At 41.7% G+C, this 21,079-nt stretch overlaps 1 protein-coding gene across 12 annotated transcripts in view; it reads left to right on the forward strand.

Annotated features, from left to right (window-relative positions):
* Positions 1 to 21,079, forward strand: part of CASK (calcium/calmodulin dependent serine protein kinase) — a 350,915-nt gene that overhangs the window by 114,599 nt on the left and 215,237 nt on the right. For all 12 annotated transcript variants that reach the window (XM_073667250.1, XM_073667249.1, XM_073667257.1 and 9 more), the window contains exon 5: positions 3,597 to 3,669. In XM_073667250.1, the coding sequence (XP_073523351.1) occupies positions 3,597 to 3,669 (73 nt within the window). The remainder of the gene's footprint in view (positions 1 to 3,596; positions 3,670 to 21,079) is intronic.

Below are 21,079 nucleotides of genomic sequence, written 5' to 3' on the forward strand. Positions count from 1 at the left end.
GGCACCCCTGCAATTCTGTCAGAATACTCAGTTTCTTCCTGAAAATGATTGCAATCACAAATTCTTTGCTATTATCTTCATTTAATTTGTCTTCAATGAAAAAACACAAAAAGAATTGTCCTAAAGCCAAATTGGATATAATTCCACACCAAACCTAAAAAAGGGGGTGGACAAAAGTATTGGCACTGTTTGAAAAATCATGTGATGCTTCTCTAATTCGTGTAATTAACAGCACCTGTAACTTACCTGTGGCACCTAACTGGTGTTGGCAATAACTAAATCACACTTGCAGCCAGTTAACATGGATTAAAGTTGACTCAACCTCTGTCCTGTGTCCTTGTGTGTACCACATTGAGCATGGAGAAAAGAAAGAAGACCAAAACTGTCTGAGGACTTGAGAAACCAAATTGTGAGGAAGCATGAGCAACCTCAAGGCTACAAGTCCATCTCCAAAGACCTGAATGTTCCTGTGTCTTCCGTGCGCAGTGTCATCAAGAAGTTTAAAGCCCATGGCACTGTGGCTAACCTCCCTAGATGTGGACGGAAAAGAAAAATTGACGAGAGATTTCAACGCAAGATTGTGCGGATGGTGGCTAAAGAACCTCGACTAACATCCGAACAAGTTCAAGCTGCCCTGCAGTCCGGGTACAACAGTGTCAACCCGTACTATCAGTCGGCGTCTGAATGAAAAGGGACTGTATGGTAGGATACCCAGGAAGACCCCACTTCTTACCCCGAGACATAAAAAAGCCAGGCTGGAGTTTGCCAAAACTTACCTGAGAAAGCCTAAAATGTTTTGGAAGAATGTTCTCTGGTCAGATGAGACAAAAGTAGAGGTTTTTGGGAAAAAGCATCAACATAGAGTGTGCAGGAAAAAAAAGAGGCATTCAAAGAAAAGAGCACGGTCCCTACAGTCAAACATGGCGGAGGTTCCCTGATGTTTTGGGGTTGCTTTGCTGCCTCTGGCACTGGACTGCTTGACCGTGTGCATGGCATTATGAAGTCTGAAGACTACCAACAAATTTTACAGCATAATGTAGGGCCCAGTGTGAGAAAGCTGGGTCTCCCTCAGAGGTCATGGGTCTTCCAGCAGGACAATGACCCAAAACACACTTCCAAAAGCACTATAAAATGGTTTGAGAGTAAGCACTGGAGACTTCTAAGGTGGCCAGCAATGAGTCCAGACCTGAATCCCATAGAACACCTGTGGAGAGATCTCAAAATGGCAGATTGGAGAAGGCACCCTTCAAATATCAGGGACCTGGAGCAGTTTGCCAAAGAAGAATGGTCTACAATTCCAGCAGAGCATTGTAAGAAACTCATTGATGGTTACCGGAAGCGGTTGTTCGCAGTTATTTTGGCTAAAGGTTGTGCAACCAAGTATTAGGCTGAGGGTGCCAATACTTTTGTCCGGCCCATTTTTGGAGTTTTGTGTGAAATTATCAATGATTTGATTTTTGCTTCATTCTCTTTTGTGTTTTTTTCCTTGCAAGCAAATTAAATGAAGATAATACCAAAGAATTTGTCAATGCAATCATTTTCAGGAAGAAACTGAGTATTATCTGACAGAATTGCAGGGGTGCCAATACTTTTGGCCACCACTCTATCTATCTATCTATCTATCTATCTATCTATCTATCTATCTATCTATCTATCTATCTATCTATCTATCTATCTATCTATCTATCTATCTATCTATCTCTTACTGCGGTGACTACTGCTACTACTGAAAGAATGAGAAAGCTTTTGCATAGAACACAGTTTATTAGACACATCAGTACAGAAATGTCAGTAGTGTAGAAACATGAGTAGTTGCCCACTATAGGTTCTGATGCTGCCAAGGAACATCACCAGGACCGTTAAAATACTGGCAGTAGTTGTCGCGGCAGGTCTTCGCATCATGGGTGTTTCTGCCATGTCCCACTGGTTGAAGGCCTGTAATTGCAGGATCGTTTGCACGCCATTCACCGAGCTCCACTTCCCCATTGGCTCGGTCCACAGAGTCCACGAAGCCAGGCGGACAGTACGTAATTGCATCACGTCGACTAAGAAAGTTGTGAAGCGTACAACAGGCCAAAACAACAGTCTATTGATTTAAGCTTCATGTTAATTGGCGTGTGAAAAACTCTGAAGCGGTAGGCCAGGACAGCGTGTCAGAAAACGTGCTGTGTGGGTGTGTGTGCACGAGACCCCTAAAATATCTGCCCATGCAAAAGCGTGTATATATACAGATAGAAGCCAAGCCCTCCCTCCCTGAAGAGCAATGATAGCAGATAATTGGTAGATGTCCTATAAATGAATTAAAAATGGAAACTCATTTGAGACCCCAAACAATACCTACCTCGCTAAAGATGTCTGATTTCTTCAAAGTGGAGAACGCTGGTGGGATCCGAAAAACAAGGACGCAGTAGCGATCCCCCAATCGGGGATGAGGGGCGCGGAAAAGTCCAATTTATGCACGCCTACGTGTCGGAGTTCTGAATCGCTAACAAGGTCGTTGATAAGGTGTCAAATACAGCGATGCACACTGCCCAGCGGGAGCGCAACGACCCAGGAATGGTCCAGGAAGCTTTGTAACGATCTGCGATCTCACAGCAGGGGCCTGATCGTTGCTACCTGTCAGACATAACGAGATCACTAGCGAGATCACTATTGTGTCACGAAAAACGTGACATATCAACGATCTCGCTAGCGATCTCGTTGTGACGGGGCCTTAAGTCAGTGGTGGGTTCTTTTATCTCTCCCTAGATGTGCACATGGTTGATGTAATTTCCCCATTTATACTTCTGTATGACTTTAACCTCCCTGAAGACTTGGATGCTTTATTCCCTTCTCCATGGTTTGATCTGCCTATAATACCTCCTTTTTCTTCCATGTTGTTAAATCTAATCCTGAGATGAAAACAGAAGCTGATGATGCCATTTTAGTGTGCTGACCAATCTGTCAAAAGCAGCAGTGAATAAGATCACCCTCTTCAGAGGCCTCATTCAATCCTGGGCACAGAGAGCTTCTTGATGAGCACCGGTAGCAGAGCACATGCACCGAAGTAGTCCAGCCAGACTGGAATGACGTCTTCACGGTTTTTAATTCAATAGCATTTTAAAATCCATAAACTTAGTCCATACGAAAATTGTTACAGGGACATTCACCACATTAACCAACACAATCTGGGCATGCATTAGTTCTTAATCGTGGTACCATGTGGTGAGTGCCCCAGTAACAGGTTTTTGTATGGACTAAGTTTTTTATAGATTTTAAAATGGTGAAGCCTTTTTTTTTTTTCCACCCGTCCTGGCTGGGCTACTGAAGTCTATGTAGAAAGTGGGTTTAGTTATGAAAGTATATCAATAAAAAAAAGTGCCTTGTGTTGATATATTTAATTTTCCAGCCTATTTTTTTACTTGGGTCTCGCGGTTCAGTATCTCTGCTTGCATTTGTTCAGTAGGAGTTTTTCTAGTTTACATCCAGCAGATGACCTTCTCTATTGATGGGTGATATTCGGTTGCATGTTACAACATACAGCTGATACAACTCCAGTAAGGATAGTCTGCCCTGCGCCTGGTATTTTATATCCCATATCTGTTTTATTTTTACAGTCACTACATGCGACAGATTTTAGAAGCTCTGCGCTACTGTCACGATAATAATATCATTCACAGAGATGTAAAGGTAAGAGGATTAAAATTTACCTTATTTGTGACTTGACAAAAAAATGGATATTTTGTTGTGGGCATTCAGTTATAATATTTCCATTACGCTAATTGTGTTTTATTATGTGGACATTTGACTACTTCTCTGTTTCAATAGTTTTTTTTTTTTTTATATTGTTTACTGCTTGTTGCCAAGGGAACTGCCCAAACATGACTGAGCTTACAAACTCATCCGGAGCGTCACGGAGGCTGGCCAGGATTGCTGGTGCGAAAAGTAGCTCTTATAGGGAACCGGTCATGTCCTGTGTACTATCTAAACTGCCCCCATTGTGTTGTTGGTGATGCAATGTGCATCACTAACACGCTTTTTCCATTAAAATCAGCGTAAATATAATGTGTATAAACCTCTTTATATATTTTATATCCTACCTGCTTCATTATAGGGGTGTGATTCCTCACATTTAGTCATGGTTGGTGCCGCCCACGCATTTGAATTCTCAGTGCTCCCGGCTTGCGCTGATGTGAGTATCCGGTGCTTCTGTAGTATTTGTTTTCGCCAGCCGTTCTTGTATCTCTGGGACCCGCACATGCGCTGTGATGAGCCGCTCCTCGCACGTGCACAGTGACAGTGTAGTTCTCAGCTTTACGGTGTGCGGCCGGAGCTGCTCGTTACAGTGCATGTGCGGCTCCCAGACATACAAGCGCGGCTGGCAATGGCAAATACTGCGGAAGCACCGGATACTTACATCAGCGCAAGCCAGGAGCCATTTGTAGTAATTTTTCCTCCGCAGCCTGGGCGGTGCATGGCAGTGACGTCTCGCTGCCCGCGCCAGCTTGTCGACGTTGGCTGCTGGCTCGTATTAGTATTGTGGCACAGAGCTGGTGTGTACGTCACGATACATTTCAAATGCATGTGCATCATTGGACGCACAATCAACTAAAAAGAATTGCGGACTTTAGCGGCCCCCAGGATCAGGTTGCAATCATCATGGGGGCTCCAGTGCCTGCGGGCCGCATCAATCGGCCTCAAGGGTCACATGCGGCCCTCGGGCCGCATGTATGAGTCTCCTGCTTTAAGTCTTAGCTCACACGTATGAAGTAATCCAATGATGTGTGAATGATTTCCTTTTTACATTGAAAACCTTTCAAAGGAAAAAAAAAATCTTAATTGGGTTTTTTCATCTTGGACTATTTTTTGGCTATTACCATAAATGTCTGAACGAGGAGTCCTAGATATGGAACCTACAACTATGTGGACAACTGAGGTCCCATGGTTTGCTTTGAGGGAGCAAATAGCTACTCCATTCAGACCACATTACCTTTGAATTCATTGGCCAGATGTGGTGCTCAGCTACTGCTTCAACAGGCAATTCAGGGGACCCATGTTCATTGTATATTTGTAGATCCCAGACATTTTCACATCCTGTTTAATTTTCTAGAATGTCTGTGGTGATCTTAAAGGGATTGTCTTCTAATGGACAACCCCTGTGAATTCACTTGTGCCACATTTAACCCCTTTACCCCCAAAGGCTGTTTGCACGATTTTTACAATTGACCCTTGTCACTTTGATGTAATTACTCTGGAACGCTTCAACAGATCCCTCTGATTCTGAGATTTGTTTTTTCGTGACCTATTGTACTTCATGATAGTGGTAAAATTTCTTCCATATGATTTGCGTTTATTTGTGAAAATTTTGAAAAGTAGCAATTTTCAAACTTTGAATTTTCATGCTCCTAAATCCAAGATATGTAACACAAAACAGTTAATAAATAACATTTCCCACATGTCTACTTTACATCCGCACAATTTTGGAACAAACATTTTTTTTTTTGTTAGAAAATTAGAAGGGTTAAAAGTTGACCAGCGATTTCTCATTTTTCCAACAAAATTTATAAAACCAATTTTTTTTAGGGACCACATCACATTTAAGGTACTCAAAACCACATTCAAGTTTATTAACCCTTCAGGTGCTTCACAGGAGTTTTTGGAATGTGGAAGAAAACAATGAACATTTAACTTCTTTTTACCAGGTCGTCCACCATGACAGGAGGTAGTTCCACTGAGGGACAGGAAACACAAGGTTAAAAGCCCCACCCACCGCCCCTTCACCTCGCCCTCAGTTTTTTTTTTTTTTTTTTTCCCTGTCCCTAGCAGGACAGGACGCAGTAAGAATAGAATAGGTCTATGAAAGAAGAAGGGAACAGACTTCTGGCCTAGACAAGAGGATGAGCTTGTCGACAGAGCTAAAATCTTCCCTTTCTTGGACATTCCCGTCGAACTTAAAAAAGGGAGTAGATTGGCTCCTTTCACCCTCCATCCGGATCACCACAGACGTCAGTCAGAAGGGCTGGGGTGCAGATGTAGAGGGCAGTTATCTTCAGGGCACATGGTCTCCCGAAGTGCAAAGATCTTCCAATTTCAGAGAGTTACAGGCAGTCTGGGAAACAATCCAGCAATGCCAGGTTTTGGTCAAGGGATGTCACATAAAAATCTTCTCAGACAACAGTACAACAGTCTCCTTACTATGCCGACAGGGAAGCCCAAAAGGAAAGTTGTTACAACCATTAGCGGAACAGATCTTCCGGTGGGCAGAGGAAAATGTTCTTTCCGTGTCAGTAGTCCATCTCAAAGGATCCAAAAACAGGGTAGCAAATTTCATGAGCATAGAGAAAGTCTGGTCCTCCGAGTTGGAACTGAACCCAGAGATCTTCCAGCGAATAGTCAAGAGATGGGGCACACCCTGCATAGACTTTTCGGCAACTAGGAAAAAAACGGAAGCTTCAGCGATTCTTCTCTATGAACCCAAAGGACAGTCCGGAGGGAGTGGACGCTCTATCTCAGCACTAGGGAATAGGCCTTCTCTACGCCTTCCCACTCCCGCTTATCTCAAGAGTATTGAGGAAAGTCCGAGAACGGGCGACTCTAATTCTGATAACTCCCTATTGGCCCAAAAAGAACTGGTTCCCACTGTTACACCCCATGTCTGTGGATCATCCGTGCAGAGAGGGTCTACTGTCTCAAGGATCCTTGGCTGCATGGATCCTGAAAGGCGGATCCTAAGTTCCAAAGGCCTCTCAGATCAGGTAATAACTCTACAGGGTAGTAAAAAGCCGATTAATGTCAACAATATATTCCAGAATATGGAAACTGTTTTGTGCTTTTGCGGGAGAATCCGTCCTGGATTCTTCTTGTCCGGATATCTCCTAAAATCCTGGAATTCCTCCAGCAGTGATTTGACAAAGGACTGAGACCAAGCACATTAAAGGTACAAATATCTGCCCCAAGTGCCTTCCTGGACTACTCCCTAGTAGACCATCCATGGATATCAAGGTTCACTGGAGCAATTACTCGCCAAAAAACTTCAATTAAAAACCATGTCTTGCCATGGGATCTGAATCTAGTCCTTAGAGCTCTATCTATGCCTTCCTTTGAGCCCTTAGAACAGACGGGTATCGATCTACTCTCCATGAAGACCGCTTTCTTGATAGCAGTCACAGCCAAGCAAATAGGCGAGATCCAGGCGCTCTCAGTATTAGACCCTTACCTGAAAGTTTTAGAGGACAGGTTCATTTTCAAAATAGATCGTCCTTTCTTCCCAATTTAGTATCCAATACGAACCTAAACCTCAGGAAATAATTTTACTATCTTTTTGCCAGTTTCCAAAAAATAAGTCATTCCATACCCTGGCCATAAAAGGGTCAGTGATCCGCTATGTGGAAGTAACTGCTTCCTGGAGGCAGGACTCTAATTTGTTCCTACAGTACTCAGGAAGAAACAAAGGCAAAAAAGCCTTCAAACCAACTTTTGGCGAGATGGGTAACTAGAACGATCACCCTCTCATATGAGTCAGAGGGAAAAGAACCACTGATTAGCATTAGAGCCCATTCCACTAGGGCAATTTCCCCATCCTGGGCAGAGAAGGCAGGAGCATCGGTGGACCAGATCTATCAAACAGCAGCTTGGTCCAATAGATCCACATTTAGTAAACACTATAACTTAGACGTACTGTCCAGCCAACAGCTGGCTTATGAACGTGTAGTCCCTCCCTAATGAATCATTGATTTTGGTATTTCTCTTGTCTTACTGTCATTATGGACGACCTGGTAAAATAGGAATTATTCCTACCGTTAATTACATTTCCAGGAGTCCATCATGACAACACCATTATATTCCTTCCTCTGCTCTTATTACTAATGTGAATGCAACATTGGTGTAAGTTTAATAAAATAGTTGCATCCATCCTGGTGTGGTGATCGGTACAAACACTGAGGGGGAGGGCGGGGGGATGGTTTTTAACATCATGTTTTCCTGTCCCTATGATCAGTGGAACTACCTCCTCTCATGATGGACTCCTGGAAATGTAATTAACGGTAGGAATAATTCCATTTTTCACAATGTTACTTTAGACCCAATTTTTTTTTTTCTCGGAAGGGTAACAAGAAAAATGGACCCCAAAACTTGTTGTGCAATTTCTTCTGAGCAAGCAGATTCCCCATATGTGAGGGAAAACCACTGTTTGGGCCCACGGCAGGGTTCGGAAGGGAAGCGCCATTTGACTTTTTGAATGTAAAATTTGCTTGAATAATTAACGGATGCCATGTTGCGTTTGGAGAGCCCCTGATGTGCCTAAACAGTGAAAACCCCCCACAAGTGACACCATTTTGGAAACTTGGGTAACTGGTCTAGATGTGTGGTGAGCACCCTGAACCCTGCAGGTGCTTCACAATTACATTGGGCTGTAAAAATAAAATGTTCACATTTTTCCCACACATGTTTTTCAGCTCCCAATTTTGCATTTTCATAAGGGTAACAGGAGAAATTGCACCATACTATTTGTTGTGCAATTTCTCCTCAGCATGCTGATACCCCATATGTGGAGAAAAAACACTATTTGGGCGCACGGCAGGGTTCAGAATGAAAGGAGCACTGTGCCGCAAAATTTGCTGAAATCAAGAGCGGACACCATGTCGCGTTTGGAGAGCTCCTGATGTGCCTAAACAGTGGCAACCCCCCACAAGTGATCCCAATTTTGGAAACTGCACCCCTCAAGGATTTTATCAAGGGATATAGTGAGCATTTTGAACCCAGAGGTATGACACAGAATTTGATAACATTAGGTCATCATATTGAATATGTTGTCATTAGTCTTGAGTGCAAGTGCTCACTACTTGAGTTTACATTGGGTGCTCGGGTATGTATCAAGTATCGCGGATGCTTGAGTGACATGCTATAGTCCCCACCCTGCATGTTTCATGATTGTTAGACAACCCAAAAAAAAACATGCGGGGATTGTTCGTGCATGGCCGGCAGTCCCCGTGTGTGTTTTTTGACAGCCTTACTGAAATCTTTGGGAGGTAGAATGAACAAATCAGCAGCAGGTGAAGAATTGGTTTTATTTATTTTTTATGCCATTCCCCGTAAATTAGGAGGGCTTTCATCTCTACAGAAATGCCAAACATGTGGACGCTAACTGCAATTTAGGCACACTGGGGCTCAGAAGGGAATTGGATTTGGGAGCGCAGAATTTACTAAATTTCTTTTTGGGGAAAGGAGCCATATTGCTTTTCCAGATCCTTTTTACTACCAGTAATGTGGAAGCCCCCTAAATTTCCATTGACAGATGATGGATCTGAGTGTGGACTTGCTGTTTTTGTGAATTGAGTTGAAGCTTTTACTGGGAACATTTTGCATAACATTTTGGATCACATTTATCCAGCGCTCTACACTGATCACTTACTTTGTGGTTTCAATCTAACTCTCCGAGTGACGTGCTTCAGATGAAACCCCGAGGGAACCATTCACTATAATGAGGCAGCAGAGTTACTTTGGTCTCCGTGTGGCCTCTGTTCAGCAGCGTGTTTCTTTTTAGAAGTGCACAAAACTGTGGCGGACCGCTCTTTTATGCACAACTAAAAGACTGACACCGCTGGATCACAGGCCGGACCCTGTCCACAGGATAAATGCTCCCCGAGCCTTACTGTGATCTTTGGGAGGCAAAATGAAAAAATCAACAGCAGGTGAAGATTTAGTTTCATTTATTTTTTTTACGCCTTTTCTCAAGCGTTATAAGTGATCAGATGACTTTATTCTTTGGGTTGGTGCGATTTACAGCGATACCAGATTTATACCGGGTTTTAATGCTTGCCAGCTATCACACACTGAGCTCTTTTTTTTTTTTTTGCAAAGACTAGTTTTGCATTGCCATATTTTGGGAGGTATAATTTTTCCATATTTTGGCCGACCGTCCTGTAAGGGCTTGTGTTTTTGTGGGATAAGTTGACTTTTTTTTATTGGTACCGTTTTCGGGCAAATTACGTTTTTTGATCACTTTTTATTCCAATTTTTGGAAGGCAGAATAAACAAACACCAACAATTCAGGAATTTTGTTTTTTATGCCGTTCTGTGTGTGGTTAAATTGATAAGGCAGCTTTATTCTTCGGGTGAGTACTTTTACAGCGATACTATATTTATATATATTTTTGTTGTTGTTTTGGCACTTTTACACAATTAAAACCATTTTATAGAATATTTATTTATTTTTATTTATTTTTTTTGTATCGCTTTCTTCAGAGAGCTGTAACTTTATTTTTCAGCTGAGGGAGCAGTATGGCAACTTGTGTTTTTTTTTGTTTGTTTTTTTGCGGGACAAGACAGTGTTTTCAGCCATTCCATTTTTATTTACATTCGTCTTTTTGATAGTTTTTTTTTTTTTACCTTCATTTTTATTTATTTTTTTAGTGTTCACTAAAGGGGTTAACTAGTGGAACAGCTTTATAGGTTAGGTTTTTCTGGGCGTGGCGATACAAAATGTGAACTTTTATTGTTTTTCATAATTATTTATGGGTACAATATGTGTGTGTGTGTGTGTGTGTGTGTGTGTGTGTGTGTGTGTGTGTATATATATATATATGTATATGTGTGTGTGTGTGTGTGTATATATATATATATATGTGTGTGTGTATATATAATATGTGTGTATGTATGTATGTATGTGTGTGTGTATATATATATATATATATATATATATATATATATATATATATATATATATATACACACACACACACACACACACACACACACACACACACACACACACACACACACACACACACACACACACACACACACACACACACACACACACACACACACACACACACACACACATATATATATATATATATATATATATATATATATATATATATATATATATATATATATATATATGTGTGTGTGTGTGTATGTGTATATATATATATATATATATATATATATATATATAATGTGTGTGTGTGTATATAATATGTGTGTTTTGGATTATTTTTTCATATTTTTTTCACTTTCTGCAGGCTGAAAGCTTGTATAGCATTGGGATGCAGGAGTAACTAACTTGCTGGTGCCTGGTGACCCGGATCATGATGACATCGGGTCACTATGGCAACAATTGGGAGCCTGCGATGATGTCGCGTGGTCTCCGATCCAAGGTAAGAGGGGCTGTCTTTCCTCTGCCTGCTCCTGAAATGCTGCCATCGACATTGATCACTGCATTTCGGGGGTTAATGTGTCGGGAGCAGTGCGGGACTGCTCCTGGCACAGAATGCTGGGTGTAAGCTGTCAGAATCAGCTGACACCCGGTGGCGATCGCGTCCGCACAGCCTCTGTAATAATACGTACCTGGTCATTAAGGCACAGGGACGTATTATTACTCACGTCAGAAAGGGGTAAAATTAACAGTGGATAATCTTTTCCTGCAGTGGACTCGCTCTTCCCGGTGGTCACATGCCATGGTTGTCATGGGCTTGCTGCATGGAATAAGTTGCCGATGGTCGACTCTAGCTCATCAATATTACGTCATAGCAGATGTATACTAGACCTGTGACACAACAATGTCACATGACTCGCGGTAAAGCGGCTCTGCTGCGGGAGGTTTTTATTTTACATGGGTCTCTGAAATGATTAAGCAGAGGTTGTCAAATAGTGGATAAGTCCTTATAAATAAGATCAGATTAAATGATGTAACAATTCCAGAACATACGGTGTATACCTTAATGGTCCTGTCATTTGGGAGTTGTTGGACGCCTGTGAATCCACTTCTAGGCTGGGTTCTGGCAGCCACAAGAAAAATGGGCCAGATTTGCGTCCACATATTGCAGATGTGACTGGCTCTCTGTGTACTTGTCTGCATTGGTGATGGGTGTCAGAGCTGCAGTTTATACTTCATTTATTCTGGGCCGTAAAATAAACCAAAGTAATTCATTTTGCTATGGTCTACTTGGAAAACCAATAGTATGTACTGGTACACTGACAAGAATGGATTCGTGTGAGGTCCATTGCGCACACGAACCGATTTTATATGCTTGTCCAAAAGAGCCCTTACACTAGTCGTCTTCATCAGCATTGGTGTTTCAGACGTGTTTCTAGTTTTGGCTCTCAAATATTTTTTCCACTACAGTTTTTCTAAATGTAGGATCCAGTAACTACTCGTGTTTGTGTGTTGTGTTTTTTTTTTTTTTTTTTTTTTTTCAACAAAAACAGAGGCTACCGGGTCAAGTGAACAATGCCCCCCCCCTCCACCACACACACATTATTATCTGCTTTAGGGTCCGTGCCATGATGCGTTTTTCAAGCGTTTATGCTGTGGATTTTTTGCAGCAGAAACTCTTGGTAATCCTTCCCCCATGGTCCCCAATGAAATTCCGCACTTTCAATGCCCACCCGCAGCGTTTTTGATGCGCTCAAAAATCCGCAGCATGTCCATTATTTGTGCGTTTACGCATGCGGAATTGCCATCTACAATGCATTAGAAAACGCAAGGCAATTCCGCATGTGCAAAACGCATGTCAAATGCCGCACGCGTTTTTCCGTGCAAGGAGATGCAGAAATGAAGCCTCTGTCACTCCAGCTCTATTCCTTCTCAGCACTGCTGCCTCCTGGTTAACTGACAGCTTCTATGCTTTGTGACTTAAGGCAAAGGAGCCATCAGTCATGCGAGGCGGGAAATAAATCTGAAGTCTCTGTCACTAAAGCTCAACCATATCTACCATAGTCTGTCTACCTCATTTGAATATAAAATCAAACAGATTTCTCAATAACTTTGCAACGGACTGGTCATGTAAAGGTATTGCTGGCCTTGTCTTTGAAAGAGCTACATGCTCATATAAATGGTTTGGTGGTGTGAGATACTGCTGACAGATTCCATTTAAGTGTTCACTGCACTTTCCCTTTAGTTTTTATGACTTGTTACTATGTTCACTCCAGCAAGTAACATTGCTAACCACCTTCCGCCATGAGTGGTTTTGCTCGGTGGACAATGTAATTGTTCACCTGAATTGCGCATCACTGAAGGTTTTGAAGTTCCCGGCTTGATCTGATGGTTGCCTGACTGATGCCCTCTCCTTCCCAGCTTTTCCCATGTGCTCTCAGATTATCGTAATGAAGGCCATAGCTACTGTGCAGTTTGCAGTAACTATAAGCTTGTGTGAATAATGCATAACTGTCATTTGTCAACCCAAGAAGGGCTTTCTGTATTATTGATATTGGTAAAAGCTCAGCATGAAGCTGTCGCTGTTTAGGAGACCCATGGCCAGTCCCTTAATTGAGGTCAGTGATCAGATTGAGATCCATGAAAATTTGCATGAATCCAAAGTGGGGAGAAACACTTTTATTTTAGGGCTCATGTTCAACATATTTACATGGGCACTATGTACTTAAAGCCTGACTGCCTCCATATGACAAATTGGTTTAAAGTGTTATTTTTATATTCTTGTTGTGTTGGCATAACTTTTTTGTCAGTTTATTGAAAAGTGTAGTAAACTTTGTATAAAAAAAAAAACAAACAAGCAAAAAAAAAAGAACAGAAATCGCATAAGATTGCATATGGTTTGGGTTTTGCATTGAATGCTTCCTGGCATATGGCTGTGTGCCCACGTAGCGTTTTTCAAGCGTTTTTGATGCGGAATTTCCGCAGCGGAAACGCTTGTAAAACGCTTGGTAACCCGCACCCCATGGTCCCCAATGGGATTCCGCAAGTTCTATGCACATGCTGCGGATTTTTCCGCAGCGTTTATGCTGCGTTCAAAAATCCGCAGCATGTCATTTAATTTTGCGTTTCCGCAAGCAGAATTGCCTTTGTCCAATGCATAAAAAACGCAAGGCAATTCTGCATGTTGAAAACGCGTGATAAATGCGCGAAAAATGCGCGATAAATGCGTGCGGAATTCCGCATGCGTTTTTCCGGGAGAGGACTTGCAGAAATGAAGCAGAAATTTTCTGCTTCATAAATGCAACGTGGGCACATAGCCTATGTATTGAACATAATTAAGACAGCCGTGGTTAGGTGTTAAAGAAGTTACTCCAAAAGGGTATTTCCAACAAATTAAGTTTAAACCCTAATTATAATTAAGCGAAGGGTATCTAAGGAGAACCTATGCACTCAGAGGAACATTGGTCGGCAGTTACAAGACAGGAACTGCAATAGATCTGAAAAACCCTACCCCTAAATCTGTGGCAGGCAGCCACAAGTTCATATACCCTTTTGCTTAGAGAAAAGAGGCAACGTAACTTTTTCCATTTGGGGCAGGAATATTTCGAAAACTGGGATAAACGTGGCAAGCTGCTAGCTTACATGACGAACCGTGCCTCACAGCCTCCGATAATTAAGGATAGAGAGGGAGGAGTGGTGGGGGACACTAAGTGGCTACTCTGTTTATTCACTTTTACCAGTCCCTTTTATACAGTCTCCACTGTAAAATCAAAAGTGGAAATGGAGGAATCCTTGGCATGGGCGCCTGTCCCTTCCCTGAGTCAGGAAGCAAAAGACTGGTTAGATCAACCAATCGCTAAACAAGAAATATTATCAGATTTGATAAATCCACTATAAATAGTCCCCTGACTCTGATGGGCTCCCTGGGAAGTTTTTCCGGGGCAAGCAGAGGTAAGAGCACTCCCTATTACCTTCTATCCGGCGTTCCGCGCGGTGTATGCCGGGTCTGGATAGTTACCATGGTGACCTAATGTTGTCATGATTACATCTGGGTCACGAAGCATCAGCATGTTAGGTAGATTGTGCTCAGTGCACAATCTAGCTAACTTGTGTGTGCAGGGCTGACAGCCTGAACAGCATAGGGGATGATACTTCATCCATATGCTGTGCAAGCGATCAGCCTGCAAAAAATTAAAGTCCCGTAGTGGGCCAAAGTGTGAAAGTTAGAGTCTCAAAGTTAAAAAAAAATAAAGAATAAAAAAAAATAGTAAAAATATATAAAAAATTTAAAAATAATCCAAAAAAACAAATATATTGTACCCATAAATATTATGGAAAAAAACAAAGTACACATTTGGTATCGCCACGTCCGTAACGACCTAACCTATAACACTGTTCCACTAGTTAACCCCTTTAGTGAACTCTGTAAAAAAAAAAAAAAAAAAAATCTATGCTTTATCATACCGCCAAAAAAATGGAATAAAACGAGATCAAAAAGACTAATGTAAATAAAAATGGTACCGCTGAAAACGTAATCTTGTGCCGCAAAAAACAAGCTGCCATATAGCTCCATCAACTGAAAAATAAATGTTATAGCTCTCAGAATAAAGCGATGCAAAAAAAAATAATTTTTTTTCTATAATAGTTTTTGTGCAAATACACAAAGAAAAAGTGGGCACTGCTGGGGAATAATAATCACAAATAGAAAGGGGTGCTACAGTAACCTGATGTAAAGACACAAAATTATTCGGAAGAAAAAGACTCAGGATATATAACCATGCACACCCAATGTTGGAAAAGTGAAAAAAAAATCTTTATTACATGATTACATTTAGACAACAAAAGAAAAATTTTTTAACGCGTAGGGTCTCTGGTGCCAGCAGGTAATTATTCTTCCATATATTTTTTATTTACTTATTTTCTTGACTTGACCACTCAGGAATGCCTGGCTTGTTATTTATATGTGGATCAACTGTGCCACGTCATATATGACTTTGGTGACACAATGTGGCCAATACCTCTAAAATATGGGCCCCCATTGCCAATAGACCATCTCTCCTACTCATTCCTTGATTCACTTATATTATTTAGGGGGGTTTGCTTTGTCATAAACACATATTTTGACTGGTTATGCTGTGCTATTTATAGCCAGGGTTGCTTAGTTGGTCTACATTAATCGAATGTTATATAAGTGATGTAAAATATACCTGTGGCACATAACATAGTGGGTTTGCTATTTTTATGCATATTATCATGAATTCCCCCATATGAAGATTGCACATGTTTTTGTGCAAAAGCGCCAAAACATAAACTATATAAATGTGGTGCTGCTGTACACATACTGACCCGAAGAATAAAGCTACCTTATCAATTTTACCACACGCGGAACGGAATAAAAAACAAACAAAAAAATTCCTGAATTGAGTGTGACAGCTGTCAATCATAAAAACCCGATATGAACCTGGTATCGCTATAATCATAACGACCCAAAGAATAAAGTGGTCTAATCACTTATACTGCACGAGGAACGGCGTAAAAAATAAACGCTAGGGCTGGGATTTTTTCAAAAGTAAAGAAAAAAAAAATATGATGACAATATGGCGACTAGTGTTGAGTGCAAGTCCTCTCTACTTCAGTTTGCATCGGGTGCTCGAGTGACATGGTGGAGTCTCCAACTCATGTTTCGCGGCTAGTATACAGCCAAAAAAAACTTGCGGGGATTGCCTGCCATGCACGAGCAATCCCCCGCATGTTTTTTTTTTTTTGTGTAACAACCGTGAAACATGCGGGGCGGGGACTTGAGCATGTCACTCGAGCACCCGCGATACATGGTGCATACCTGTGTACCCGATGCAAACTGAAGTAGCGAGCACTTGCGCTCAAAACTAATGACAACTGGTTCAATATGATGACCTAATGTTATCAAATTCTGCATCGTACCTCTGGGTTCAAAATTTTCACTATACCCTTTGATAAAATCCTTAAGGGGTGTATTTCCAAAATGGGGTAACTTGGGGGTTTACACTGTTTAGGCGCATCAGGGGCTCTCCAAACGCGACATGGCCTCCGCTCTCCATTCCAGCCAATTTTGCTTTCAAAAAGTCAGTGATCCTTCCCTTCCGAGCCCTGCTGTGCGCCCAAACAGTGTTTTTCCCCCACATAAGGGGGATCTGCATACTCGGGAGAAATTTCACAACAGTTTTTGGGGTCCATTTTGTCTTCTTACCTTTGAGAAAATAAAAAATTTGGGGCTAAAAAAAAAAAGAATCATTTTTGTGGAAAAAGTTTGAATTTTTTTTATTTTCACTGCTCTACGTTATAAACTTCTGTGAAGCACCTGCAGGTTCAGGGTGCTCACCACACATCTAGATAAGTTTCCTGAGTGGTCTAGTTTCCAAAATGGTGTCACTTGTGGGGGGTTTCCACTGTTTAGGCACGTCAGGGGCTCCCCAAATGTAACATAGCGTCCGCTAATTATTCAAGCAAACTTTACATTCAAAAAGTCAAATGGCGCTCCTTCCCTTCCAAACCCTGCCGTGTGCCCAAACAGTGGTTTTCTCCCACACATGGGGTATCGGCGTGCTCGGACCCCAAAATTTGTTGTGCAGTTTCTCCTATTTTTTCCTATTATGGTTGCGAAAAATAAATTTTTTTTGTCTAAAGTAACATTTTTGTGAAAAAAGTTAAATGTTCGTTTTTTTTTTCTTCCATATTCCAAAATTTCCTGTGGAGCACCTAAAGGGTTAGGCTGTTTGCCCGCTATGCATTTTTTAAGGTTTTCCGCAGTGGCAATTCTGCTGCAGAAACGCTTGGTAGAAGGTCTGCCATGTTCCCCAAAGATAATACGCATGTGCTATGCACATGCTGCGGAAATTTCCGCTGCGGATTATCATTGCGGAAAAATCCGCAGCGCTAGCCATTATTTTGCGGAAACTTGACTTTTCCGCCGCCATTGACTTGCATTGGAACACATGACATCCCCATCACTGCATCTGCAGATGCGGATACCATGCGTTTCAATGTGCGGATGGTACCCGGGTTTGGAGAAGAGGAGACTCTCCTCCGGACCCGGGTACCATAGTACCTGTGAAAAAAATAAAACATATATATGTATATATGTCCTTAGCCATGCGTCCTGGCTTGCCGGCAGCTCGCGATGGTCTAAAAAGGACCTGCTATGACGTCATTTAGTCATGTGACGTCGGTGGTCGCGTGACCGTCACATGACTAAATGACGTCATGGCGGGTCCTTTTAGTCCACCGCGAGCTGCCGGCAAGCCAGGACTCATCGGATAAGGACACTGGGGGCCATCAGAAGGGAAGTATAATATTTACTTTTTATTTTTTACCATTCTTTTACGGTCACACTATATAAATCCATGCCGGTTTCATGGATTTATATAGTGTGACCAAGTTGTCAAGCACTTTCCAACTGATGCTAAAATCGCTTGGAAAGCGCTGGTCAACCCGCATGTGGAAATGCATGTGAAGAACGCTTCATTTCCGCATGTCCCTGGCAGGAAAACGTATGTACAATCCGCATGTACAATCCGCATGCGTTTTTTTCTGCCAGGGAGATGCAGAAACGGTCAGAAAAAATCCGGAGCATTTCTGCCTCGTGGGCACATAGCCTTAGTAAACTTCTTGAATGTGGTTTTGAGCACCTTGAGGGGTGCAGTTTTTAGAATGGTGTCACTTTTGGGTATTTTCTGTCAAAGGCCCCTCAAAGTCACTTCAAATGTGATGTGGTCCCTTAAAAAAAAATAATTTTTTGTTGGAAAAATGAGACCTCTGGTCAACTTTTAACACTTATAACTTCCCAACGAAAAAAATGTTGGTTCTAAAATTGTGCTGATGTAAAGTAGACATGTAGGAAATGTTTTATATTAACTATTTTGTGTGAATTTTCATGCCCTTAAATCAGAGAGATGTAAAAGTTTGAAAATTGCTAAATTTTCAAATTTTTCGCCAAATATCCAACTTTTTTTTTCACAAATAATCGCAAGTGATATCGAAGAAATTTTCCACTATCATGAAGTGCAATATGCCACGAAAAATCAAGCTCGGAATCAGTGGGATCCGTTGAAGCGTTCCAGAGTAATTACCTCATAAAGTGACACTGGTCAGAATTGTAAAAATTGGCCCGGTCATTAACGTGCAAACCACCCTCGGGGGTAAAGGGGTTGAATATACAATGCTTGTCGCTGGTTCTTAAGTCCCTCTTTTGAAGAATATTTTGAAAGGGGCTCATTACCGGTATCCATGCGGGAGGCCATAATAGTTACCAACCCCAATCCTGGGAAGGACCCCACCCTATCCATATAAGCCTATCTCGTTATTACAATTTGTTGTAAAAATCCTAGCTAAAATATTAGTTAATTGAATGTGGTCTTTCATGCTGTAGACTATTTATGGGGAACCATACTGAGATTATGCCAGGAAAATAAACGTCCCTTAAAGAGGTTGTCTACTATTTTATCATTGATGACCTATCCTTGTCGTACCCCATCCGATCAATGTCTGATTGGATGGGGTCCGACACCCAGCAACCCCATCAATCAGCCGTTCTCAATGTCGTCGGTGGCTGCCAGCCTTAAATGCTCAATTGCGGAGCTGCTTCGTCTTCTGATAGTGGTCGTGGCTATTCAAATAAATAGGAGGCGAATGTGTGCAGTATCTGGCTCGACTGCTATCAGAAGACTGCCAGCTCCACAATCAAGTATTTCCATCCGCCGACGCCGTGAACAGCTGATCTGGTCAGGGTCTGACACCCAGCACCCCCGCAATCAGAAATTGATGACCTATCCCAAGGATAGGTCATCAGTGATAAAAGTAGTGGATTACCTCTGTAACATTCATTGTTTGTTTTTAAATCTCTCCAGTCAACCAGTGAAATTGGGTGGTGGGAACGAGTGCTGGTCTCACTCAATGCCAATAAGACTTTTGACTCCAGCGCTTGGGAGTTTTTTTGGGCAATGATGCGTATGATGTATCCCTCCAGACAGCGCTGAACACAACAGATGCATTTAGACTCTTCTCTGGCTTAAGCATTAACTGGGATATATGGTATGTCGTCAAATTAACCCCTTTACCCCCGAGGGTGGTTTGCACGTTAATGACCAGGCCAATTTTTACAATTCTGACCACTGTCACTTTGGAACGCTTCAATGGATCCCTGTGATTCTGTGACTGTTTTTTCGTGACTTATTGTACTTCATGATAGTGGTAAAATTTCTTCGATAACTCTTGCGTTTATTTGTGAAAAAAACAAACGAACATTTGGTGACAATTTTGAATTTTTTTTCCGCAATTTTCAAAATTTTAATTTTTATGCCCTTAAATCAGAGAGATATATCACACAAAATAGTTAATAAATAAGATTTCCCACCTGTCTACTTCACATCAGCACAATTTTGGAACCAAAATGTTCTTTTGATAGCTATAAGGGTTAAAAGTTGACCAACGATTTCTAAATTTTCCAACAAAATTAAAGAAAAAAATAATTTTTTTTTAGGGACCACATCAGATTTGAAGAGACTGAGGGGCCTTTATGACAGAAAATACCCAAAAGTGACACCATTCTAAAAACTGCACCCCTCAAGGTGCTCAAAACCACATTCAAGAAGTTTATTAACCGTTCAGGTGCTTCACAGGAATTTTTGGAATGTGGAACAAAAAAATGAACATTTAACTTTTTTCACAAAATGTTAATTTAGACCCCAATGTTTTTATTTTTGCAAGGGTAACAGGAGAAAATGGACCCCAAAATGTGTTGTGCAATTTCTCCTGAGCACGCAGATACCCCATATGTGGGGGCAAACCACTGTTTGGGCGCATGGCAGGGCTTGATGCGCCTTACCTTCCATTTGACTTTTTGAATGTAAAATTTGCTTGAATAATTAGCAGACTCCATGTCGCGTTTGGAGAGCCCCTGATGTGCCTAAACAGTGGAAACCCCCCACAAGTGACCCCATTTTGGAAACTAGCCCCCTTAAGGATTTTATCAAGGGGTATGGTGAACATTTTGAACCCAGAAGTACGATACAGAATTTGATAACATTAGGTCATCATATTGAGAAAGTTGTCATTAGTCTTGAGCGCAAGTGCTCGCTACTTCAGTTTGCATCGGGTACTCAGGTATGCACCATGTATCACGGGTGCTCAAGTGAAATGCTCGAGTCCCCGCCCGCATGTTTCACGGTTGTTAGACACCCAAAAAAAAAAAAAAATATGCAAGAATCGCTCGTGCACGGCAGGCGATCCCCCGCAAGGTTTTTTTGGCTGTATAACAGCTGCAAAACATATGGGGCGGAGACTCGAGAATGTCACTCGAGCACCCGCTATACTCGGTGCATACCTGAGCACCCAATGCAAACTCGAGTAGCGAGCACTTGCGCTCAACATTAGTCGCCATATCTTCGTCATTTTTTTCCCTTTACT

Source organism: Phyllobates terribilis, unplaced genomic scaffold (assembly GCF_046119375.1).
Source record: "Phyllobates terribilis strain yellow unplaced genomic scaffold, ASM4611937v1 Scaffold_2__4_contigs__length_985480577, whole genome shotgun sequence".
Taxonomy (NCBI): Eukaryota; Metazoa; Chordata; class Amphibia; order Anura; family Dendrobatidae; genus Phyllobates; species Phyllobates terribilis.